This window comes from Agelaius phoeniceus, chromosome 1 (genome assembly GCF_051311805.1).
Source record: "Agelaius phoeniceus isolate bAgePho1 chromosome 1, bAgePho1.hap1, whole genome shotgun sequence".
Taxonomy (NCBI): Eukaryota; Metazoa; Chordata; class Aves; order Passeriformes; family Icteridae; genus Agelaius; species Agelaius phoeniceus.
The window spans coordinates 55,393,476-55,420,949 of NC_135265.1; the positions used below are offsets into that span (position 1 = coordinate 55,393,476).

General features: G+C 38.0%; 1 protein-coding gene across 1 annotated transcript in view; it reads left to right on the forward strand.

Annotated features, from left to right (window-relative positions):
* The first annotated feature begins 200 nt into the window (after positions 1–200).
* The window catches only part of VPS41 (VPS41 subunit of HOPS complex), a 115,061-nt gene continuing 87,787 nt past the window's right edge, over positions 201–27,474 (forward strand). Inside the window, exons 1-4 of the mRNA XM_054644522.2 lie at positions 201–324; positions 3,888–3,926; positions 23,233–23,340; positions 26,413–26,490. Of these exons, the coding sequence (XP_054500497.1) occupies positions 304–324; positions 3,888–3,926; positions 23,233–23,340; positions 26,413–26,490 (246 nt within the window). The 5' untranslated portion in view covers positions 201–303. The remainder of the gene's footprint in view (positions 325–3,887; positions 3,927–23,232; positions 23,341–26,412; positions 26,491–27,474) is intronic.

Below are 27,474 nucleotides of genomic sequence, written 5' to 3' on the forward strand. Positions count from 1 at the left end.
GCCTTCAGTCTCATCACAGCTGGGTGTACCATGGAGCTGGGAGATCATGCTAGTCTCCCTCAGAGAATCGATGGATTTCAACTTAAAAAGGCGTCTCGCAGCTAAGGAGGGTGGAGAGGAAAGTTAGCGGGGGTGTGCCCTCCGTTTTGTACGGCATCGGCACCACACCTCAGCTGGGCTGAGGAAGGAAATAAAGCGGGGGGGAGGGAAGGAAACGCTTGATTCCCGCTGAAACTACATTTCCCAGAGTGCCTCCGCCTCGCCGGCTTCCTGCCTCTCACATGACAGCTGCCTGGCTGCGCCATGGCGGAAGCCGGGGAGAAGGTAGAGACTGTCAATGCACTGTGGCCGCAGCGCCGAGGAGCGGGGCTCAGAGCGGGACGGCGGAAGCGCGGGACTGGGGCGGGGGCACCTGGGAGCGGAGGGGCGGAGGGACAGTGGGACAGTGCCTGTGCCAGGGGGCAGAGGCCGGCAGCCAGCCCTGCGGTGTGCGGGGCCGTCGGGGACAGCCTCGCTGCACCGGGGCGGAGGAGGGAAGATGGAGGCAGCGGAGCCGGGGTTTGCCCGGGAGGGTGGGTTTAGAAGTGCATCCGACGCCGCTGTGGAGCCAAGAGCTGTCTCTCTACCGAGGGACATAGGGACATGACCAAGTTCATTTCAACAAGGGAATTTTTTTCTGAGAAAAAACTTGAGGATTTTGGTGCTGTTTCCTTAATCGGGTGGTCTCCTAAAGCTCCCCGTCCCTAGGTTGCTCTTTCCCAAGAAAAAATTGAAATAAAGGAAAAAGTGAAGTTCCTGGCCCTTTCAGGTACTTTCTAAATGCTTCTTTGCTGAGCCAGTATTTGAACAGACAGCTGAGCTTTGCAATATTTGTCAGTCATAGAGGCCTAAAAGTGAGAGAGTCTTGGAGATACTTCAAGGTAACCGGCCATGAGAAAGTTAGAGCATCTGTTTTCCACCTTCCCTGCTGACAGAGTTTTGTTGAGAGGGCTTGGCTTCCTTGGGGGAGAATTTTTTCCCCCGAGATTGATGAGTTTTTAACTGTGGCAGCCTTTGGAAGGATGAAACAAACTTGGACAAGTCTTCTCTAACAATACAGTAGATTAAACTAGCCTATGTTTTGCTCTCTTTGGACTGTGATAGGAGAGTTACTTTATTCATTTCGGTTTGTTTCCTGTAGGTAGCATGCACACCTCTCTGAAAGGGCTGTGTGTGTGTTGTGCATGTGTTTCTGTGAAACTCAACTTTTGTATCTTTCAACTTCTGTCAGGTTTACATTATGGGCCTAAACACATAGTGGATTACATATGGTGTTTGTAAAACCAGGGAAAGGGAAAACCCTATACCCATCATACTGGAGAGCCCACTTAAGAATATTTTGAGAAGTTATGTTGGATCTTTTAAGTGAGAGATTATAATGGTGAGAGATTACTTCATATTTCTATGGTTTCCTGATCTATGTTCCCTTACTTCATTCTTGGACTACTTAAGCAACAGTGTTTGTCAGCTGGCTGAAGCGTACTGCTGATTTTCCCCTAGAGTCTGAGATTGCTAAAGACTGCTATTCCTACATGATTTTGGATTCTGGTTGTCTACAAATCCCTTTTTATGGATTTCCTTTCCACAGTTACAAGGCTACTAAAAAGTGGAAGTGGAGGATAATGCTTTCAGTTCATACATTGGGAGGGAAGGCAAAGGAGCATAAGAAAGCCCCAGGGCAACCAAATGCCATGAAGCATTTACCTGTATTTGTATGCTATTTATGAAATGTAGTATCTAAAATTGCAGTGCCTTGTGAATACAGTAGGGTTACCAGGGTAGATGTCCTAAATAAAAATAGATACGTATTTTCTTAGTTCACATGGATTGATTATTGGATTTAAATTCTTGCATGCCCTAATTTTATATGTCAGTATCCTCTAGGGATGCCTTTGCACATAACTTGTGGCTCAGTTAAGTGGCTCAGGTGGATGTGAGGACCAGCTGCTGTCTCAGTAAGTGAGCTGTTAACTCCATCCTGCACATGTGTTGGTCTGACAGCATGGTGTTAGATAGTGAACTCATCCTGAAAGTAAGTTTCTGTTCCTAGACAACCAAAACAATTGGAACCATGAGGGGCAGGTGTAGTTGGTGTAGCTGCACTAGCAGAAATGTCACTTGCTGTAATTCCTTTGTTTGGGAGAGATTTTTTTTTTTTCCCCACACTGTGTGAATTATACCAAAATACCACAACACTAGTGCTATTAATTTTGATTTATTAAGCATTTGAGTAGGTAGCTCTTGGTATTCAGAAGAGAAAATAATTGTTTTTTATTAGGAATCTGATTATACTTTGTGTTGGACTTTGTGTGTTGTTCTAGCTCATCCAGTCAGCTGTCAATATTACACCACACTGTTTTAGTTCAGTTCTCACTTGGTTATTGTTAAGATGCACAAAGATTGTATGTAACAAAATTGTAATTTCCTGAAAAGTTACAGCAGCTTGTGATTAGAGACTGGGAGATCAACAGACAAACAGTTGGGCTTGCAAAGTTGAACCTAAACTTCAAAGGATGCCAGGATTTTACTCCATCTTCCCTTGATTCCCATGTACTTTTTACTTGCAATTTCCCAATTCATGACACAAGTGTAGACTACACTGATAACCCTTCTATGGGATGTGTATTTTAGAGGTGAGTCTGTCTGTAGTATGTAAAATGGAGGAAATGGATGTCAGTAATTGTGGTAACACCTTGCATGAAGCTTCCAGTAGCTGGTAGTAGTGCTGCTTTGCTTCTGTCCCATCTGCTGTGATGGTCATTATGGTCACATTATGGGCATCAATGTGAGCCTCCACGAATGAAAAGTAAGCCTTTGCTTTTGGTGTACAGGTCACAATCAGTGCATTATATAAACATAGAAAAGAAATAAATATGAGAAACAAAAATTTACACTGGTTGTCAGTGCATTAAATTTTCTCCCTTTTCCATTTTTCTCTAAGCTGTTGGTAAGGGTGTAATTTATTTTTTTTTTTTTTTTTGTCTTGTCTGGTGGAATTCTGTACCTATTAATCTTACTCTTCAAAGACTCCCTTCATAAGATTTGAAATGCTGCTTTCTCTCTTACTTGTTCTTTGTTTATATCATATTTTATTGTTAAAATGCTTACATTCACTGCTGGTGTATTAGTTGTAATCCTTTATTGCTATTGATAAAGATAAATACGTTAAGTAAATCTTCGTTTTGCTGACTTCTTTGAGGAGGCATTGCATCAGCAGATTTTCTCAGTGAGCAGACGAGAGATGAGCAGGAGTTGACTTAAAAAAATCTTTTTCCAGGGTAGAAAGAATCATCTTGCTAGAAAGATGTTTTAAAGGTACAGTTGTTTTGAAGGCAGGAGAAAGCCACATCTTGCATTAACATCAGATGGGAAGGAGAAAGTAATTGAATGCTGGATTTCTATGGAAAATGGTTTGAAATTATTTAAGTTTAAAATAAGCCTATTAACAGCTAAATAGTTGAATAGCAGAGGGGGCTTGTGGATAACTTGAGAATGCTGTTCTGCCATGAAAGTCAAGATATGGGCAGTTTCTTTGCAAAATTTACTATTGCTTGCGGAAGAGGGGAAGATAATCACAGGGACAGATTCTCAGATCACCCAGTCACTCTCCCTTTTTGGGTAACTGACAACAGAATCCCTGCTGCTCCTGAGTCTCACTGTGACACTCAAATGCGAGTGCAAGCACAAATCGAGTGTGAATGACAAGGATGGAAACTCTGAACTTTGAGTTGCTTCTGCTTTGTCTTTCATTTCTTAGTAAGGGTTTAAAAGTACTTCTTAAAGGGAAATACTGCTTGTTTATGTATATACGTAGCTATTTACCCCTTTATTTTTTGTGTCCTTTTCAGGAAACCAGGTCTTATGAGGAATCAACAGATGAATCTGAGGTAACCCTTCTTAAAATGTTTCATACTCAGATTTGTGTCAGTTTGGTCAGTGCTAGTTTTTTTGTCAATATGGAGTGAAAAATACTGTTTCACTGGTTGTTTTTAGAAATTTGGCCAGTATTATGTACCAAGGATTGTTACTCTGATCTTAAATTATTAAAAAGAAGCTGTGAATTGCTATTAGAAGCTTCTTTATATTAAAAAAAAACACATTCACCCCATTACTGTAAAATTAATTATGTTGAGAGATGAATTGAAGTGCATTTGCTTCTGTTTTGATAAAATGAAAATTTGTAAGTATAATTATATATGCAGTAATACTACATTCAGGTAATTACGTTGTTATTTTAATAGCTTCACAATCTCAACTTAATCATGTTCTGTAGACTCTATTCTTGAGATGATGTTTTGTCAACAATTGTCTCATTTTCTGGAGAGGTCTGCCTACACTGTGGTAGGTGATGGGAAAAGGGGGCTGGGGGTGAAGAGAGGAAGGAATCTGGAGAGAGTTAAGAGCTTGTCTCTGAGCAGTAATGTTATAAATAAAGCTCTTAGGAAGATTTTGTTTTTTACCAAGGGACAAATCTCCATGCTGGGTTTAAGCACTAAGCAGACAGAAATCCTCATTTCTATGACAGTGGATAGTGCAGAGACTGTAGTGGTGGATTCTGAAAAAATCTTTTTGTAGTGGAAGGTGGCTTTGTTTCTTGTGAGATATTTTTTTTCTTTCTGCCATTGAGTGGTTGTCTTCAGTGGCACTGAATGGCAATACTGGTGAGAAGCAGAGGTTTTTGGCCCTTTAACATTGCTCTGTGGAACAGCTGCCCAGGCCAGACTTTTTTTGTCCAGAATGCCTTCATTCTGAATAGTGCTTTGTGATGTGGAGATAAACAATCACTGGGCAACGTGTCAGTAGAATAGTAATCCTCTCAAGGCTAGACATTCACAGGATAGTGAACACAGATACCTGCTGAGGTGCTTTTTTTAATCTTAAAGCTTATTGCAATGAAAAAAATGGCACTTTTACTGGCCTTTCAAGATTTCAGCTTTAGCAAATCAGTATTTACAGCAGAATTAAGTATAAATGGGTTGCCAGGTTGGTGGAGTTTTACTAATTTTTCCCTTAAGAAAAATAGGCATCATGCATCTTTACAAAATTTAAAGTCCTAAAATTTCAACTAGACCTATGTTAAAGTTGACATCTATTCTTAATGTTAATTTCACATGCAGAGAGAAGTAAAAAGGAAATTTATATATTGAGAATGTAGATATTGGATCTAAAGAACAATTGTCATTCTAATGTCTATGAAAATGCTTTGCATTAGCCATCTTTAAGTCTAGTCTTTAGTATCTTGATCATCAGTATGAGAAATGACTCTTCACTTTTAAAAATTTCAAAGGTTTATTAAAAGCTTAACAAAATACAACAAATGAGTGAATAAGGAAGAAGGACAGCATGCTTGGAGTAGGTGACCCAGCAGCCACAAGCTGGTCTACAAAATGGCTGCTCTGTGTTTTACACCCCGGGGGTTGCACTGGACAACCCTGTCCCCTCTTAAAGTCTGTCAGTCAACTCTTCTTTGCCGTTTATTGGTGGAGATCACTTTCTTACAACTTGATTGGAGGTCAGGTGTTGTCATGCTGTGTCCTAGTAACAAGTCTTCCCCCTTCCCAAATGCCCATGCGAGGGGCACAGGTACCTGCCCTCCTTCCGCATGTCCCGATTACCAAGGCGCTGTCCCTTGGCAACAGTACCGGGAGAGGAAGGGGACTACGGGGAGAACAGAGGACATCTAACCAACAAATCACAATAACATAACTATACATGAATAAAACTTCTCTTAACATGCACATAATAGTCATCTCTTTATTGTGAGAGCCAACCATCACATTACACATCTATAATAATCAGAAAATAGCTAATGGAATGAAACTGATTAGACTGTTTCTAAAGATTGTTCAGATAAAACCAAAATGGAAAAAGCACAAAGTGTAAAAATGTTCTTAGTGCTTGCTTATATTACTTGAAGTATGGTCAGAGTTTAGATCAAACTGATGGCTTCACTCCTAGCTCTTGTGATCATAAAACTGTAATTATTTCTTTTGAATGGCCTATAGTTTGAATAATCAGGGATGTATTTTATGGTGGTGGTTCTAGAATCAGAGACTCTGATTCTTACAGCCTGTGTTGTTTTAGCCACTAAAAATATATTTATGGCATGGACTTCATAGACATCTTACCATAGTACTAAAAATTTTTACATATATAGTTACTCTTGCAATAAAATTAATTTAAATTCTTTGTATAAAGTTGAATATTGTTACTAATTATTCCAGAGGGCACATGACACATATCCAACTTACATTATAGATGTGCTTTCTGTTATGGAGAAATGCAATAATAAAATTTCCAATTTTGAGTAAATTATACCCCTGTCTGAATTGGATGTGTAAACAAAGTATGGAATTTTTTTTCTGATGTTTTTACGCTTCTGTGCCATTATTTTAGCAAAGAATCAAATATACATTAATTCTATCTCATGCAGCAACTCTTACTATCATTCCTTTAGCATCTTCTACCAAATAAGATTCTAGTGCTGTTTTGCTACCTGCTTGGTTTATTTTGAAGGACAGGCTCTTTAATAATTGCCAGGATGCCCATTTGCACAGACTTGGTGGTAGAGCTTAATAGTAAGCCTCAAATGTGGAAGTCTACAAAAACTATCTTCAGTGTATGTCATCTGAAAGCTCATCAATATAAGTTTGGTTCCAGCAATGGCTGCACAGGAAATTGAGTTCCTAAGGCTGCCCTGGTGTAAAATGCTTCTCAGCTATTTAAGTCAGAGTGTGTAAAATGCAAAGGTATCAATGAGCAGAGATGGTGCATTTGTTCAGATCTTAAGTAGACCTTTCTTTCAACATAGAGATAGCTGAAATTACTAGTAAAATTTGTAGAACTGGTAGCACTTGTAGAAGTGTTATTACATTTCTTTCCTGGTAACTACAGTACAGTTGGCACTTTCCTATCATGTTCTTATATCTGATTTGGGGTATTACATGCTTTTTATTTTCCCGTAGTCAGACTACAATATATTATGCCAGGCTAGGATGAGGAAGCTGTATATCTAATAGTCCTTTAATTCTTAGGGGAAAACCTCCTTCTTTTGTGAAGTAATTTTACTCAGTCTTGAAACACAGGTATTTTCTTTTTGGCTTGGTAGTTTGGCTTTAGACATTTGGTTTTGGTGTTTTTTGATGGGTTTTTGCGTTTTTTTGGGTTTTAAATTTTTTTTTAAGTATATTTGCATTACTTATCCCAACCTTGTCTAATCATCACATATGCAGCCAGATTTGAGGGTGGATCTGAGCAGGTTTGTTTGGCTGAAAAATCCTAGTTTCAATGTGGTTTCATTGGCTTACCTAATTTTATTTTATATCACCTGAAGCTATATGTTTGGACTGTCACATTTGATGAGATCTAAAAAGTAGATAGCAAAGTAATCAGGCTTTTGGCTATTTGGAAACTGTGGAGGGAAAAAAATCTCCATAAATTATGTACAGCCTGAATTTATTTTCAAATTATTTTTCTTTCTTGCAATGCATCTGTTGCTGTAAAATCCTTTCTCAGTTGAGCTGTTTTCTGTCAGACAGATAGTTATGTTTTGCCAACTAATTAGCAAAGAATAAAAGACTTAAAATTTTCTCCTCCATTCTTATTTACTATGGGATTATTAGCAGATTGTGCTGATCCAGCATGTGACTTTTTTACAGGAAGCACCCTTTCAAGAACAAATGTCCCTGGAATTATAAATGCATGCTATGTCCCAAGAAAAGATCCTTGATTATGTAAGGCAGAAGTCACTGTTTGTGGTTTTGTTTCTTTTTTTGATGCTGCACTACAGCATAAATTTTTTTTTGCGATTGTTTGCTTGTTAAACTACAAAAAAAAAAGCCACGTGGGTGCAGATGTTCTGCAAAGAGGTATTAGAATAGTATTTTTTAAAGAAGGTACACTGATACCTGTATTCTTGCTTTTTTGTTAGATACATCAATGTGTTAGTCATCAGTATTGCATATATTTTCATTCTAGCACTTCTATTTTTATATGTCCCCTTAACATTTTTTTGCTGTTTTGATCACTGTTACCCTGGGAAAGGGACATGTTTGTTCAATTAGTTTCTTGATTAGTTATTTAAACACTATATTAATAAATTCTATGAGAGTTTGTAGAGAGAAAGGTATTGTAGAAATTTCTGTTAATCCAGTGCTCAAACTATTTCTGGTGGTTTAGAAATATCCCTCTCTGATACACTTTTACCACTGAGACTAGTGGTGGTTTGTTGTTTAGGGTTTCGAAAAGAGATCAGAGCAGGAACACAGCTAGGAAAAAATGTAAGCCTTAAAAAAAGTCAACTAAAAAGCCTTGATATTTTCTTTCTCTTTTCAGTGCACTCCAAGTTTTAGTCTTGTAGGTTGGGTCTGGATTAGGTCAAAGCAATTAAATCATTTCGAGTAAATAAAGCATCTGGTGAAAAAGGCTCCTTGTCATATTGTGTTTCCATCAAAGCATTCTCTTAACATGGGGTGTGGAGCACTGGGCTGGAAGAGGTAAGCTGTTCTGTGGATAGTAGCATTTGAAGGGGCATCACCATTGCAAGAAAAATTGATGGTTGAAAAGTAGATATGGCTACTGTACTTCAGTCTGAGTTGCCTTTTTTTGTCTACGGTCTGACCTTTTCCAAAGTAATTATTTTAATCGTGCCACTTTTCCTTTTTACTGAATAGTTGTACACTAGATTATTTTTTAAAATGTAAAATGGGAGAAAAATGCTCAAAAAATATATTCTGTTTCATATATCGGACATCTGAAGAGAGATTGCTTTTCCCTGTATGGCTTTAAATTAAATTGGCCTTTTGGGGAGAATGGAAGGAAAAGTTCCATAAATTCCAAGTACTAAGTTCTCCTTATTGATGAGGAAATGTATCACGCAAATAATTTATCAATTTGAGTCAGTAGGGTGAGCATAGTAAAATATTTATTGAAGTTTAAATGGAATCTTTTCCTGCATTAATTTGAAAAACAAGTTTGCAGTGACTAGTAACTAATATTATAATAAACATTATTAGAGGATTGACTCGCAGGAAAGAAATTGATTATTGCAATATTCTTTTAAGATGTTCTGGTTTTGAGTGAAAATTAAATACTTCATTTAATGAGCTATTAATATTAACCAGAAGTGCCTGTTCTATTTGTGTGTTGTGGCATACATAAAAAGTAAAAATGCTGCTGTGCTTCCTACATAAATTAAAAGCAATTGCAAAGCTACTGTGTTAGCAGAGGATGTAGACGTGGCTTTCCCAAAACATTAAATGTACTTCGCTGTATGGAATAACACTCCTGGCTGCAAAAAGAAGTAATGGTGAAATTCAGCTCTTCCCCAGTGGTGGGTAGGTGAGCTTCAAAAACTGCTGTTCTCAAAACTGCACTGTCAGCTTTTCATATGCAGTAGATCACAAGGTGGCAACTGAGTTGCTTGAATAGTGTTCACAGGGGAAACAAATGTTTGCCCAAGTTCCTTACTCAGCAAAAGGACAATAAAAGTAGAAATCCATAGCTTCATTGATATTTGGACTGAGTTTGGATTTTTCTGTGCTGGAATTGGATTTGGACATGGAAGATGAAACAGCCTATCCTGTGCTGCCTCTGTATAGTGCACTTGGTATGGATGGATGTATCCTATGTTTTTGAACACTGAAGTGGATTTGGAAGTTTCAGGTGTTCTTTGCCATGCACAAAACCGTCAGCAAAATAAACTGAGGTAGTTGAAATGAAACCAAATTATATTATATTGACTTTCTACTACTATTTTTTTTAAACACACCATTTATGAGGATTGGTCATGTGCAAGTATCTCTGTGTTACTTATGCTTCGAAACTTGGCTGATGCCCAGCTCTTTCAAATCTGTAGGAGTAAATCTTCAATTGGTGTTGTGCAAAAATAGTCTAATATTCTGTATGTCACAACAGTTTCGTGAAGAAATAAAATGCTCTCTGTTTTGTCTTTCATCTGTGTCATTTCATACTGTAAATGCAGCCCATTTTGAGACATTCACAGGCAGCCATATCATCTTAATTCCATGCTCCTGGTGTGTATCTGCATTTTCCCAGAGTACTAAATAAATCCCTATGGAAAATGCGTGGGGAGAACAGAAAGCTGCTGTGTGAAATTTTACCATCCTAATCCATATTTACCAATTTTACAGCTAGGTACTGGAAAAGCGTTGGTGATGTGCCTTATGAACAGTTGTAAAGGAATGAGATCAGAGGTTATTCATGTTTTTCACAGAACTACGACTACTGTATTTTCACCATAGAATTAGGGGAAAATATTTTTAGCAGCATAAGTCACAAACATGCTGTCATAGTTTAGAAATTTCAGTCTTCGTGCCTTTTTTGTGTACCAATAGTTGCAGATTTCTTGTACAAGTTGAAAACTGTAATGGCTTTCTAGCTTTTATTCACTATTGCTCTACCTGCTTTTGAGCCAGTGACTTCAGGATGAAATGCTCTTTGCTATTCTCATTCTTAAACCAGTTGTTTTTTTTTTTCTGCTTTGTTAAAATTTTCCTTTAGGAACAATTTTTTTTAATGAAAGTAATGGAGGAAAAGAGGTTTGTGTTCTCTCAGTGAGCTTCCAGAAGGTCTGGTAAAGTGCTCAGGATTTAAATTCAGCACAGTAAATAAAACAACAACTTGCAACAAAACGGTATCCCAGTTTTGGTATTATCAAGCAGCTGGGTTAAAGGCCTTGGTCTGAGTTTTTCTTGGTATTCTGTTAATGTTAGAGATTTCATTGCATTGACAGAAATTGAGTTAGGATCCTAATTCTGAAAATTGCAGAGATAGTCCCTTTATCACTGAGGTAGGAGCTGAAGTCTGAAAACCAACCTAGGGATGGAGAAACGGTAATGATGAAGCTGCACTTCATAATAGTTACACAACCTGTTACAATAATTGTCCTTGTTTGTTCTGTGGCACTTGATTCTTCAGCAGAGGTGGATATATCATCCAAAATAGTGGGGGATGAGTGCTTTCTTCTGCTTGGTTCTGGATTTTTTTTCTTCTGAAGGAAGGCCAGGTAAGACCTAGAAATGGCTAATCAGAGAAGCTGTGTTTGCATCACCTTAGAACACAGAACATTTGTTTTTTCTTTTTAAAAAACAAATATGGGGATGTCTACTTGAGGAGCTTTAATAAATGAGTTTGAGGTGTGTGATAGGTTGATGCTGGCCAAACGCCAGTGCACCTATGAAAATCATTCATTCATTTTCTTCTGCTATAGTTAAGCAGAGGAAGGGAAAAGAAAACTCAAGGGGTGAAATAAGGATTAGGAGAAAACACTTTAAGGGCAAAACAGGCTCAAAACTCTAAAAGGTATAAAGGAAGAAAAATTCATTAACAGAATTAAAAGAGGATAATGAGAACTAAAATAAACTTTTAGAACACCTTTCCCCCCATGCACTTCATGAATTACAGGGAAACTTGTATTACAGTCCTCACCACAGCTTTCAGAAGAATCTTAGCTCTGACACTTGGAGCACCTCCTCCTCTCCCTCCCTCTTTTTCACCTACCCTAACGTTCTCATGCTGTCCTCATCTGTCTTCACTTTTTCCTTTTCTCTGACTCAGGAGAGAATTGGTGTTTGTCAGTGTGGTGGGTTTTAGTGCTGGTTAAATGCCAGTGCACTCACTAGAATATACTTACTTATTTCTTGTTCTGAGATAGGATTAGAAGGAAGGCGAAGTAGGCTCAAAACTTGGAAAGGGTATAAAGAAAAGTTAATTAACAGTAATGAAAAGAAAGAATAATAAGAATCAGAATAAAAGTTTTAGAACACTTCTCCTCCCCCCTACAACCTTTTCTTTCTCACTAACAACATACAGAAACAATTTAGTCACTTTATCACTTCTAGAATAGTCTTTCTTCATGTCACTTAGGGAGAGAAGTCCCTCTTGTTAATTTATGGAGACTTTTCTACAAGAAAACAGTTCTCTCGTGGCTTTTAATTTCCACAAATAGCCATCTGGAAATCTGCAATCATGAAGTCCCTCCCATTTTTCACAGCTTTCCCGACAGCTACGTTTATGGGCCATGTCAACTTATGAGGTACTATTTTAAGGATGAGCTGTTCAAGAGCAAAGGTTCTCTTTATCTGTCTTTGAGATCATCTTCATCTCTGAGAACAGAAATCTTCTTTCCCTGGGGCAGAGAGTCTTCATCACTTTTTTTGTCCCTCTCTGTTCAAACTTCTTGTGGGATCACAGCTACTTCAACATTTGCTTACTTTAGCATAGAGGCTTTTGCTCATATCTACAATTTGAACACTTAATCTCCCCATACTTGCAATGAGTTACAGGGAAAAAGAGTCTGATATATCAATTACTTTCTTCTCTGTAGCTTTGCAAGAGGATTTCAGCCTCAAGAGCAAGGCATTTTTTCATCCCTCCCATCTGGGACTTGACTCTTCCTTCACTGACCTTGGTGTTTTCATGTTGTTCTTCTATGCGTTCTCACTCTGTCCTTTTTTCTCACGTGAGGGAGGATTGAAGGTCTGCAAGTCTTATCTGTGCACTGAAAGAGCTGGTATCTTGCCTGGGGCCTGCAGATGGTCACGTGAGCCCAGCCAGGCTCGGTAGCTTGCAGCCAGAGCCATGGATGGGCTGGGGGAGCAGCTAGGATCTCCGCAGCCAGGCCAAGGCTCATCTGCAGCATGCCAGGGGCCGATGGCCTTCCCTGCCCTTGCCCTGCCCAGCAGCTGATGGGGCCTGGTCCTGTGGCAGAGCCCACCCAGCCTGGCCCAGCTGAGATATGGGCCGGGCTGGCCTTGTTACCTGCTCAGGCCAGAAGCAAAAGATAACTTCTTGGGATTTTTTTGTCTTTAACGTGTATTCACAGAGGTGCGTTTAGCTTACTCAGTGGTTTAACAGATTGTCAATTCTTAAAACTAATTACTGATTTTTTTTTTTGGTCAGACACGGAGGAAACTGCTAGCAGCTTTTCTTAGGAAACTGTTGAAGCACTTCTGCGAATGCCTCCAATGCAAAATCAGCACAGCAGGTTCATTTGTTCTCAAGTTCTACCAATTGAAACAGTTTTTGTAGAATTCTGCAAAATTGTGAAAGATTAATCTTGTCCAGACTCTGCAGTCAGGGAATTGGTCACTGTGCCTCTCTCTCAGTTGGTTACATGGGCTCTGCCAGCACTGTGCAAGCCGTGGCAACTGCCAGCTCCACTCTGCGCCTTTTCTTCATTTGGGACAACAAAAAAAGAAAGGCTGTTCCACTGCTTTTGTCTTTCTGTCTGCAGCATGGCTGGTTAAAAGTGTCCAAGTAAATAAAGTCCATTACAAGCCGTGTTGAGAGAGCTGCAGCCATGCCAGGGTCCAGCAGCCCCCTCTGGGAAAGGGGCCCTGTGACGGTGTTCACAGGGGTCTTAGGATGAGGGAAGAGACGAGGATCTGACTCCATGTTTCAGAAGGCTCGATTTATTATTTTATGATATATATTATATTAAAACTATACGAAAAGAATAGAAGAAAGGATTTCATCAGAAGCCTAGCTAAGAATAGAAAAAGAAAGAATGATAACAAAGGCTTGTGGCTCAGACTCTCTGTCCGAGCCAGCTCACTGTGATTGGCCATTAATTAGAAACATCCAACATGGGCCAATCACAGATTCACCTGTTGCATTCCACAGCACCAGATAACCATTGTTTACATTTTGTTCCTGAGGCCTCTCAGCTTCTCAGGAGGAAAAATCCTAAGGAAAGGATTTTTCATAAAAGATGTCTGTGACAGGGCCCCAGCTGGCCCGCTACTCAACTGTACAGAGCAGAGGGCAAGAGAGCTTACTGCGTTTTCTTCATTCTTGAATGTGTTATCCTAGAGGCGTTTCCAGTTGGCTTAGCAGAGTGCCAGTTTTCCAAGCTAGCCAGTGATTGGTTTTGCCAGGCATGGAGGAAGCCACTAGCAGCTCCTCACAGAGAATCACTTCCACAGCTGACTTTTTCCATCTTCACCAAAAATCAATTATTGCAAAATCAGCACAAGATGCTGTCTCTTTAAGGACCAGATTAGATTCTAAATTATACTTCATGTATTTCTTGATTGTAAAGAGTAACAATCTTCTAGAGGTTTTGCAACAATGAAAATAAAAAAATTTAAATCTTTGTTGTGAATTTCCAGCTATTTTTTCAGAATTAATGATTATTTAAATTATTTCTACACTATAACATGGGTTCCAGTTGGTGTGAGAAGAAGCAGGATTTGGGCGAGGGTTTTTTCCTGACTTCCATATCAGAATGGTAGGCAATAGATTGTCTTGTGTGCAGTTTCTTTCAAAAGTGGCAGCATCAGAGGCAAACACCAAAGAAGCCTGACGTTACAATGGAAGAACTTTGAGTAAATAGCTGCCTCCTTTACAATGATAGTGTTACATCCTCATTGCCCACCTGAGTAATTTGCATCTTTTGACAATTTTGACTTCTAAAACTTTCCAAAGAAAAACCTTTATCCTACCCCTATTCTGACCAGAATTGGTCATCATCTTCAAATAGATTTTTCCCAGTGATGCTGATGAAAAATAAGACTCTACTGGTATGCGCACGTGATGCAGTTAATAGTGGGTCAGATTACCTGAAGTCGAACATGTTTGCTTTAAGGGTAGAAGGAAGTGGACAAATGTCCAGAAATATTCCTGGGTTCCTTCTGATAATATACCAATTTAATGTGTAGAGTTCAAAACTTCTACCCCTCATCTTTAAAGTACAAGTTATATTCTGATGCCTGCAGTCATAAGGCAATAGTAGGATTTATAAAGACCGACTGTTTTGTAACTGTGAAATAGGAATATAACAAGGAAGAGGGGGAGAAAGAAAATTTACCTCATTACAGGTGTAACCCAGTTGTAATTGTACCTAACGTTGTGAGCAGGGTAAGCATTTAGGTAAAGATTAGGAGTTTTTCTTCATCTCCATGTTCTTAAAAAACAAACAAAATAATGTATTAATTGGTTTTACCAGATAGTGCAGGGACTTTGACAAGGTCAGGGGTGGAAGTCAAAGGGATCTCCCAACTGTGTTGTGACATGATGATGTCACTGCCTTAAATTCATCAACAGATGTTAGCGATGTGTTACAGCTTGCTGCTTAATATTTTCTACTTTTATTAGCCTTCCTGCATGTGTTAAGTCATGTGCTGCTCCCATGTGGTATTTTCACTTGCAGCAGAATTTTTTGCTAGATATTCTTATTCATTTGCCATATTCCCTTGTATTGCAAATGAGCAGTGTGTTCATTTGCATATGTCAACCTCGAATTAGTAAATAAAATTCCTTTTTTCCTTCCATGTATTATAAGAACATCTGTGTTTTTAATATATGGAAAGAGGTCATGGAAATACAGGATGGTAATTGTCTGCATTGCCAAATCCATTTACTCAGTGGTCAGTCTTGAACTCTGTCCTCTGAATGTCTCTGAGCTCTGTGAGTCTGCTGCTGAGATGGGAGCTGTGGCCTGCCTTTTGCAAGAACCACCTATAGTATATTTGGTGAGCTGTTCATGCTGGATTCTGGTGTCCTGTGAACAGCTGTTTCATGTCAAGCTATAAGCAGTCATTAAAAACCCTGTATTGGGAAGCTGTGTCATGAGGGTTGCCTGGCTGGAAGTGAGCTTCTGACTGAGGACATGGTAGTTTTGGAGAGGAAGAAGATGGGGTTCCTGGCAGGCACACTGAAAAGTGTTGAAATTTGACTTGTAGTCTAGGCTGAGAGGGCTTGATAAAGTGTTTGAGGGAAGGTACGGTATCAGCAAAGATCCATCTGAGGATTACAAGGGTATGGAGCGGAGGAGATTGGTAAGAGGGGGGCTTGGGGAAGACTTGTGAGCCTTCATGACTCTGCAGTCTTAAAAGTGGAGGTTAAGTGTTGGAGTGGGAGCCAGGCCCTTTATGTGTTTTGTATAATTGGATTATAGGGGGCTTGGATTGACTGGTACTGTGAAGGCAGTACTTCAATCCTTTAACCTTCATAATATTGTGGTGGGGCAGAGTCACTGTTTTCCATTTGTGTCCCAAAACTGAGAGTAACCCTATCAGCAGACCTAGTCCTACAGAGCTGTAGTGGAGAGTTGCTCTGTCTGCATCTTGCCTTGTTGTCCAAATCAGCAAAGTTGAAGAATTTGCTCATTGTCCTAGCTGACCAAGGGTGTCTAAACTGAAGCATTATTTCCAGGGTGAAGAAACTGTATGGTTTGTCAATTACTGTCATTAGATACAAGAAAAGTATGACAAGTCTTAGTTTTTTAGCATACAGTTACTAGAAAATGTTTTGGTGTGAAATATGATAAAGAAGGAAGTGAGAAATTATGCACATGGATATTTGCAGGGGTGATATTGAGAATATAGAGGCTTCTGTCTGATTATCTGGATTACCAGATGGTCTGAGCCACATTTAGCCTGAATACAATGTGGGTAGAGAAAACTAGAGGTGACAGATAAGTGAACCTGCTTGTCTGAGGGACTTAGTGTTAGATATTTTCCCTGTAGATTTTGGGGAGTGGGGTTCAGCAAATGTAAAATCAGATTAATCTGTAAATCTGTATCTCTTTACCTTGAATGAATGGAGATTAGTTGGGTCCTAACAAAGGTCTGAGGTTGAAAATAGTCACAATTTCTTTATTGGGCCAAAGGAGACATTATGACCCATTTGGTGCAGCTCCCACATATAGAAATGCTGTGAAGGTTTAAATAAAAAGCTTTATCTGTATCTTCTGTTGGGTAGGACTAGTCTTGTCATGGAAATCTTGTGGCAGTTAACCTTAAGTTTGTAAGGTTCTTGTTGGGCTCCCTTATCCAAAGTAAGGTTTGCACAGCCATCCTGGGTGCAATCCTGCCCTTCCAAGCCATTCTGGTGATGAAAAGGGTTTGCAGAGAGCCAGGGGGTCAGATGTTGGTGTAAAACCTCATTGGTGATGTTCCTTTCATAGCAGTCTGGCTAGAAGTCATCCATTCTGCTTCTCATCCACACACCAGACACTTGGCTAAGTACTCTTTGCTCCCATGTCAAATAGGGCATTTATAGATGAAAGATCATTTCCATCCAATCTCACAGGCCCTCAAAACTAAAGCTGAGACAATCAGTCAATGCCCTGATTAAGACATTATTTCTATTAAAAAAATTAGGATTTGGAGATGGTTATACCTTGGATCAAGTCAATATGTCAAAACCAAGAAAAGTAATAAATGATGTTGGCAACTGTGTTCTGCTGGGTATTTTGCTGCGCTTTGAGCTTCTGCACATATACAAGAGAAATAAGGAGCTATCCCTGGAGATTTCATTTTGGGGCTTGAGGTCTTTTTATGTTGGTTTCTTTTTATATATGTCATTGAATTTCTGTAAGAAGTGGAGATGCCCCCAGTGGAGCACTAAGGAGGTGTTTATTCATTTTTGCATAACTTAAAATGTTCTATGAGGTTTTATTTTAATTCAAAAATAATTTGAGTTGGTTTCTTTGGTTCTACTGGAGATTTTCATATAGTGTGTAAACTAGTAATTCTGGAGCTCTAATTAGTTGGTTTAATTTTTTTCTTCTGTGTGATAGTGATGACTATTTAAATAAATAAAATGCTGATAGGGTTTCTCAAGGTCTGACCTGTATTAAATGTCAAGAAAAGTTACTCCCACAAATTGCCAAGTAGTAGTCTCTTCTCACCTTTTTGCAGTAGTATTGGGGTTGCATTTTCTGCAGCAGAATGAGGTTTTTTGGTTTGGGTTAGGTTTTTTTTTTAATAAGATTTTACAATGTGTCCTGAACATTAAGTGTTCAGACACACAGAGGCAGAGCATTTGAATGACCCAGTAAGCTAGAGGGTGTTGCAATTTAGGAATAGTACTCCTTGCTTTAGTGCTCTCACTGAGACTCTACAAACCACATGCTTCTTGCTTGCTCCCCTCTTCCTCTTCACCTGGGGTGGGCTGGAGAGTAGGAGACACAAAAGGGAAAGATGATGGGTTGAGATAAGAACAATTTACTGGAAACAACAATGAGATAAGAAAATGAACAGTAACAGCACAGTACTAATAACTAAAGTGTATAAAAGAGAGAGAGAGAGTGATTCACATGCGAAAATACTCACCCGTACTCACCTGCTACTCTGGGTTGGAACCAGCATTACCCAACCCATCCTCTGATCAACAAGAAGGAACCCTTTCTCCTCAGAGAAGGGGCTCCTTCTCCTCAGTGTGGGTCCTCCCCATACTTGGCAATGGCATAAGTGGTGTAGGATAGCCTCTCGGTCCTAGCCATGCCTCCCCTGGTTACTGCAAAAATTAACCCTGACCTGGCCAGGAGGAAATGAAGTAACTCACCCTTTTTCTTATAATCTCTGAAATCAATGTAAACTTGATAGAAAGCATGTAAAAAAAGAAAATTAACTGTAGGGTTTTTGTTTATTTTGTCTTTTTTTTCCTTTTTCAGACATAGCCTTTTAAGAAGGCCTATGACACTAGGGCCTTGTTGGAGTAGGGTGTAAGTGTGTCCTTTTTGAAATTGCTTCAGTGATGGACTTCAGCTATCTTTGTATTGGAGTTTAAATGCTTTGCAGGATCAAAACTTGCAGGCATAAACAAGGCTGGAATGGACATTTAGAGTAATTGCAATTTTATCTGGGACCGGACAGAAGATGTGCAGCAAAGGGGAAGGACACTTGCCTTATAGTGTATGCAATGTTTATTTCCGTAAAGGCTTTGAAAAACTTTGAGGGCAAATTGTGTGGTAAGGATGACACTTTTGCTATCAGTACTTGTAACATAATTTGAATATCTGTAATCAATAGAACAATGTTCATGTGACATTCTGTCCAATAGGCAGATCCTCTGCTCCAGGAGCAAATGTGGGCTAATGAAATAACTCTGGGAACTGCCCACAGGTTCCTTCTGAAAATTTTCTTCACAAGGACTGATTTCAGATTTTTTTTCTTTTTTCCTACTCATGGTTCCAGCACAGCAGTTCCTGTAGGCAAAGCTAGGAAATATGGGGCAGAATATCTGAAGAAGGTTGTGAACCTGAGTTCAGAGAGGCTGGCGAGAATCCCTTGCAGTGGTACTGGCCTGTTGAGAGAGCTTGTTGAACATGTGTAGCTTTTGTTAGTTTTGTAAATCCTTTCCAGAAGAAGAGCTGGTATTCCATAGGTACTGGGTGAATGAGAAGGAATTTGTTTTCAGTTCAGGAGTGTTCAGCAATGACAACTGGAAGAGCTCTCAATATGAAGGAGTTTGTATTAGTCTTAGGGGCTAATCAGAGTATTTCATTCAGTCGGAAATGTGCTTTCAGTGGGAAATGTTTATGGATGCCTGTTCTTTACAGCATGTTTTAGCAATTTGCCTGCTAGCTTTAGCTTTAAAAGGCAAGTGAAAAATCAAATGGAGTATGAGTTTCAAGTTAGCATTCCTGTTGTTGAAAAATGGTCATCATTTATTTTATCACATCACAAAGGTACCTTCCTCCTGACAGCTCTGTGGGCCTCCTTGCCTTTCAGAATTTAAGGCTGCCATGTGTGCTTTACAAAATGTGCTTTACACATTTTGTGAAGTAAATATTTATTTTTCTTTTAAAACGTTTGTCAAGAATATCAAAATTTAGTATTGTTATTTTGGATAATTTTAGGCATTAAATATTGAAGTAGTACTAAGTGTTGGTATAAAAAGCAGTCTTACAAAATTTATTTTCAAATTTTTAGAATCCTCTAGGAGGGTTTAATTAAAAGTGTCATACAGTTAGTAAAAATACGTGTAAATTCAGCAATTGGTTTTTTTAATTATTTTTTCCCTTAAAAAAGGAAAGCTGTGAGTTCTTTTGTATGGGGTAAATTTCACTCGGTTTGTATCTTAGCTTTGCTGCAAGTCAGGACTTGTACTATTCCTCTAGGTTGTCATAGAAACACAGCTAACTGACATCTCAACTCAGGCTGTTCATGGTTTAATTTGTGGGTTTTCAAGATTATTAAAATTTAACAAAAATTATTGATTTGCTTTTATTAACACTGGCTTGTGTTTACTTTAGAAATTCAAACTGCATAAAAGCTTTTCCTAGTAGAAAAATACCTTTAAAATTATTAAACCCTGATACTCTAAATAAGAGATTGTCAAATTCATTTAATATATCAGAGTCTGAAGCAGTAATCTTGAATTTTTGAAAATCACCTTTTTATTTCATTTTGTTTACAGTAAAGTGCTCCAACCTCATTTCAATTCACCTTTTAGCTTGACTTTTATTTAACATACAAGATACCTGTCAAGAAAGCGTGAAATAGGTACATCATCATGCCTAATATTTGGGAGTTTTCATTTTATTTACTTACTTACTTTGAAGCCATGGCAGAATGCTGGCAGAATGCTTTGGTGCACTGACTTTTGAAAGTATATATTTTTTGTATATGCATGTGCAGAAAAAATGACTTAGTTTTCACTCATAAATAAGACAGGTAAAACTTATTTACAGTAACTTTATTTAATGGTCCATGGATGAATGATTTTATGCAAACTACTCCAGAGACTAGAATTAAGTTTTCATGTTGGTTGCACATTGGATGTCCTGGCCCCAGCAACATGTGGGATCTTATAAAAACTAGATGACTGGCATTCAATTTTTACTTTTATGAATTTATTCAATGATTGCCCATGCATTTCAAGTATAATCTTTGTAAGCAATGTATAAAATGCAGTAATGTGTTAATTGTTATAATGGACACATACTTCCTTACACTCTCCTTCCATCAAATGTACGCTTTTTACTTTGACTTTACCTCCTCCCTCTACCTTGTAGCCATTTATTAACGATCTGTAGGCATGAGGAATTTGACTGATTTATATACAGACCTGTAATTTGACATTGTCATTCTGTCTAGTAACAACTTTGTTCAGTGTTAGATTTACTGAATAAAATTGTTTCTTAGTGGACATTTTGACATCCCACTTCATACTCCTACGTCATGCACTGCTGACATCCCTGTATTAATCTCATTTGTATTCTGTCTTAAAACTCTCACGTAACATTTTAAAACACTCTTTTGCAGCATATTTCTATAAGCAAGGGACTAGGTATTGGGTGTCTCCATAGGTGTATATGGCTTTTTTGTGTTTTGTATGAGGTTATGTAAGTGTTACCATATATGATGGTAGCACACATAGTAAATGGCCATACTATTTAACTTGGAAAAGCCTGGCTTTAGTACTGCAAAAGCAATTTAAACAAAATGCATTTTTTTAACTTGTTAACATGTCTCTCTTCCAAATTTATTTTTTGCATCGTGTCTACAAGAAAGTGCTGCACAAATACAGTTCTGCTGTAGGCTGATACTCTGCATTTTTAGGAATTGGAAGGCAGTAGTTGGTGGGAAGTCAAGGCACTCCTTTAATTAGAGTACTGCACTGGTATCTTTTGGTTGCTTAAGAATGAAAGATGTTTTATATGGAAAACATACTTGTTGGGGAAGTTGAAACAGGAAAACCTTATAAATATGATTGCCTGGCAAAAGATTTTGAGAATATGAAAACTATAAGCGAGATTGAAATGAAAGCAAGCTTTGAGATTCCTTAGTTACTGAACAACTGGAAAACAATGGTATGGCCGGACTGGAGGTAATCCCCTTTTGATGAAACAAGACCCTCTGCTTGCAGACAGGTCCAAGGCTCAGAGCAGACCCTACTAGCTTGGCAGAAGGGGTCCAAAGAGTAGATTTAGGGTTTAAAATGTACACAGTATGTTAATGTAATGATTCTTATAGGCTATATATAAATGCTATAGGATTTGTATATTGAATTAGATTGGTTAATGTGAATTAGAATATTCAACACAGAAGAAGATTTATTGTATGGTAACGGGAACCTCGCTCTTTACCTTCTCCCTCTCTCGAGCCTGCTTCGAGCTGTGGCTGGCAGCTCCTAGCAGCGCGCCTGCACCCACGCCCTTTGCAGTAAACAGCAAGTTCCACAACCTGGCTTCAAGGATCTCTCTTCTCTGTCCGTCCCAACCGTCCTGCCCCCCGTTGCTCCTACACATACTCAGTGTTGATATATTCATTATAGTCAATAGCAAGTGTAGGAGAATATTATTGCAGGTATACTGTTTCCCAGTGAGGACCAAGGGATATGTAAGGGTTTGTGTATGTCTGTGCATGTATAAGATTAATTGAGACTTACTGAAGCCTGTGGAATCTCTCTGGCATTGTACCTCTGTACACCAGCTGTTACAGATAGATGCCTATGACCAAAGAGCTACTTTGCAACTAGGATTTTCTTTTCCTAAGAGATAAGCATGTTGGGTCTTCTTTGAGCAATAAATTTGCTGCTTGGGTTTTTTTGTTTGGTTGGGGGTTTTTTTGTTTTGTTTTGGTTTTTTTGTGTGGTGTTTGTTTGTTTGTTTGTTTGTTTGTTTTTAGCTTGGATTCCTTTCTTTTCACTCTTTCCCCCATGGTCCTTCCTTGCATTTAAGTAGTGATTGGGTGATAATACCTAACATGCATGAAAAGAGCAGAACGCTTCAGTATTTACCAGAAAAAGATCCTAACATGCAGAAGATAAAGGTGATTATAGGAGTATAATGTGTCCAGATCCTCTTCCCAGAAAACATATTTATAGTATTTTTTTTTACCATAAGCCCATTGGTGGATTTTATACAATTAACTTATTCCTAGTGGATTCTTCTTATTTTTGTTCACAGCATTTTGCCTCTATCCTTCCTACAGAGGTGCAGCATCTTGTAAAGGTCGTGAAGTTTCTTGTAACGTGCATGCTTCAGCTTTCAGTTCATGGTGGCTACAGTGACACACTTTATTTTATCATCCTTCATTATCATATTCATCCTTCTTGTATTTTACTTATAAATTGCAAATTACTAACTTTATGTAACAAAGTATACATGCACATTTTTTCCTGCTTTTTAGATATCAAGTGCCTCCTACAGCTAAATTGACATGCTGCTATACAGACTTTGCACTCAGAACTTTGGAGTAAAAAGAAAAACCAGTAACAAAAAAGCACAGCCCAAACCCCTTCAGATGATTAAACTGTGATAGTTTGGCTTTTGATTGTAATGGCTGTTGTGAAGAGATCGCAGTGATCCATCTTCGCCTGTTGCTGTGTGATAGTTTTGGGGTATCTTTTAATTTGTTTTTTATCTAAAATAAACTTATAAGTATTTTTGTTGTTTTTTCTCTCTTGCTCCCTTTTCTTACACTCCTAAAAATTTAGGAAGATGAGAGTGAAGAAGAACCTAAGCTCAAGTATGAACGGCTTTCTAATGGAGTGACTGAAATTCTCCAGAAGGATGCAGCCAGCTGCATGACAGTGCATGAAAAGGTATTATGTGACTTTGTGGCTGAGATAGCACTTCTGCTCGGTTTTATATATTTATCTGTGTTTATAGTGCATCAGTATATTTCTGTGTAGAAGTGATGCCAAAGCTAGAGTTGCACTGCAAGGCATCAGTGACATAAACAAAATTTACCATTAACCTGTATTGAGAAATCCACATTTTCTCAGTGATAAAACAAGTAGTTCACATGGTTCAATTAACAGCAGATCCCTCAGAATCAATTTCCTTCTTGTTTGTATCAAGCATTTTTCAGTGGTAAACACATTTTCTCAATGAGGAAATGAGGTGAGAATTCAAGATGCAGTGATTTGTTAGATGAGATGTTTACATAAGCTACTAGAAAAATGCTCACTCAGATTTAATAATGAAAAGTATTAAGAACTGCAATCAAAATACAATCCTAACTTTTCTTTATTCAGAAAGGAAGTTGGCATATACTGTGGTTATTTGTACAGCCGTGCCAGCAAAGATCAACTTGATCATGTCAGGAACTTAGCATATATTTGGCTGTGGAAGACATGTTAATGCAGTGTAGAAGAAAGTAAATATTGTATTTTTTGTTTGCTTAGGCTTTACTTTTGGGGGGTGTCATACTAACACTGGCCTGTCCCCCTTCCCTGATTCAGTATGTTGAAAAGAGAGGAACTGCACATGCTAAGAGATTTTGATGTACCAGAGGGATGATAAGGATAAAGACATATCTTAATAGGATGATACGGATAAAGACATATCCTAATAGACAATGCAAACTAAAGAAATTTTTAAAATAATTTATATTTTGTTCTTAAAATAAATAAACTTCATATGATTCTTTAATGATTTAGACAATTGCTTTTGTGTTTTATGAGTTTTCTTCTCTTTTATACATACTGTAAAACATGTTAGAATATTGAGGCATACTGAAGTGCAGCTGAAAATGTGAGTTAATGATTTGTCAACTACTAGTATGTAAAACATAGTAGCTATTTTCTGAATATATAATTTTTCACAGCCCGTAATATCTCCTTAACAGTTATTGTTGAGGGATCTATCTTTATTATTTGGCTATATTTTTAGATTGACTTGTGCTATGTTTCTTTTCCTCAGAGGACTGTTGCTATGGCTCAAGAGGCACTTAAGATGAAGCTTGTATTTTAACAGTGTGAATGAAAACAATAAGTCTTTTTAAAATGTTTTTGACAACTTAGAATTACACAGATATTTGGAAAATTGGCAAGCATTTCCTTTTTGTCTGTAGCCTGTTTCTGTTACCTTTTTTTCCTGCATCTCAGGTAGATTTTGAAAGCCAGGAGTTTAACGGGATTTTTCTATAAGGATGTGCACAGATACAGCTTTTGCTATAGTGTCACAAAGCGTGACAGTACAGGAAAACTGCTGAAGTATCCCAGTACTTTCAGTTTTCCAGCAAACTAGATACACTACTTATGAGAAGAATCAATATTGTTAGAAGCCAGGTACTGCAGTCTTTTAGGAATAGGTCTCTTGCAACAGAGAACTTAAAAATGAAGCTGGGTTATAGGTTTTGCAAGGGTATTTCTGTTTCATTCTTGCTGGTTTTTTTGGGATTTTTTCCTGAACGAACAGGAAAAGCCTTGCTAAATGCTCTCATTAGAAAAATTATTCAGTAATATGTAAAATATGACTCTGATTAAAGCACTTTAACTTTGCTGGGAATCCTGAGATCTGGCTTCTGCATTCAGACTAATTTCCCCCCAGAATTTTTTTTTTTCATTTTTGCTGCTAAAGCATCATATTTTCACCAGGCTTGCTGTCTGCACTGGATGACTAATCGTCATGGCACCTGGTGCATTCAAGCAGGCCTGTGCAGTGGAATAGTCATACCTAGTTATGTCTGCACACCTGATGTTTTATTAACCAGTATTGATTTTTTTACCCGGGGGACTTTTTTCTTCCTGAAAAAAGGCAACCTTGCAGGAGTGAAAGGCATTGCAGGGAATGAATTTCTAATGAGCCCCTTCTTTCCCTTTCTTGCCTCCTTTTAATGTAGCTTCATATTTTAAGTGCCTGAACAGAAATTTCATTTTAAGCAATTCCATTTTGATAAATCCTTTTAAACCTTGACTTTCTGTAAGGTTATTTTTTAAAGATTGTGCTGCCTGACTGACACGCTTAGCAGTGCCTGTAAATTTGAGCATTTCATTATAGGTTGCAATGAAGCATGCTCACATGTGAAATACAGAGAATTGAGTAGCCTAGACTATTTCAGTAATGCTGAAAGTGGGAGGGTGGGGGAGGGGGCAAATAAAAGAAACCTCTGTCATAAATCAAGTAGTACTGAAATTCTATCTTTTCTGTTTAGGTGTAGTTCACATGGTTCAACTAACAGCAGATCTCTCAGAATCAATTTCTTCTTGTTTGTATCAAAATAAGTTTGTGATAGTCTGGATTTATGTCAAGATTTCTTTATTTTGCTACTATTTTTTAGAATGAAACTCCTGAGATTTCCAAGGAAGTGTATTTGTCTTGGGAGTATTCTATTTAGGAATGTTACTATGTGAAGGAAAGCAATCCCTGGAGTTATCTGTGTACTTAAATGCACTGTCATAGACCTTCCATAATTCAACTGTATTTTACCAGGGGCTTACAGTTGGACTTTTGCTGTGTTTGAACACTTTTTTTAATTTTAATAATGAAGAAGAATGAAAAATAAAGCTCAAAGGAAACATTAGGATTGAAACAAAGCTGCAGAAAGGATCTAGGAACTATTGCAGATCTCTGTTGGTTCTTGCTCTCACGCTGCATTTTTAATTTGCTGCCACAGTCCATCAGCTGGTGTATACAGACTGCAGACCCACCATTAGTTGTCAGTGGATGAGGGTCCTCATGACTCATTCTGACAGCTAACTTGCCCTATCACAGAAATATGGGCTTGAAGCCCTGTTTTATTCTTTGGGTACAGTTAAAATAACCTTTCTCTATAGAATGTGGTGGGCTTTTTTCTTTTCCCCAGTGTTGCTAATCCTGGAGTTTATTTAGCATTGTAGTATTTCTTGTGATGTCTTTGTGTTTATGTAATCAATCTCTTTCTTTCACAGTTTTTGGCACTGGGAACACATTATGGCAAAGTTTATTTACTTGATGTCCAGGGGAACATCACACAGAAGTTTGATGTTGTAAGTATGATATTATTCAGAAGCCATTTACAGGCATATAAAACTGCTGCAATGTACCAGTTAACACTCATGCTACAGTAAGTCAGTTACATGTGCAACTACACTAACGCATTCCATTACATAAAAAACAGTGTATGGTCCTTGCGAAAAGAAGTTATGCTGGATGTCTTTGTGGTGAGCACATCTTGGTTTATATATAGGAAACTTCTTCATGTAGCAGAAGAGGAAATACATATTTATGATTGCAAGTGGCTAATAAAAATGGAACCCAGAAACTCATTACTTCCATAAGGCATGAACCTGTTCATTAGCTAGCTACTGTCAGTTATTAGTTAGTGCAGCTTTTCTAGTTGCCACAAGTAATTGAAAAGTGATGACCTTGCTGGCTCAGTTTATTAATTACAAATATATAATGCTAATATTTTATGTAAATGTTTCGAAGTTTGAATTATTAAGGGATTTTATTGATTGAAGGAGAAGAAGAAGCCTTTTTCCTTATTGTGCTTTGTGGTATCAGATGAAGAAGATGCTAAATTTAAAGCTCTGTTCTAGAGTATTAAATGTTCCTTTTTATCGTGGATATTAGTTCATTAGTTTCAAATTCCCTGTCTGTCTTGGGGAGTGGAAGGAAAAGAATTAGAATTTTTTTTTCTTCTCAGGTCTTCAAAAATGTTAGTAGCCAAGCACTGTTTTTTCAAAGCAGTATAAGGACTAGCCATAGAAACCATCACAAGATGTGGACATGTTTGCAAAGAGAATATACATTCTAAAGCTGACACAGCTGCATGGAAGGGGTCAAGCATTTGTTTATATTTTTGAAAAATCTGATTATGAATTGTGCAAGGGAGTAGAGCATAAACTTAAGTATAAACTTAAGGTGCAGCTCTTGAAGGAATTTTTAGATTTAATTTTATTCAGATTGACAATGACCTTACTGGCGATTCATTAAAGTCAAACTAATTATGAGCATCTGTTTATTTTAAT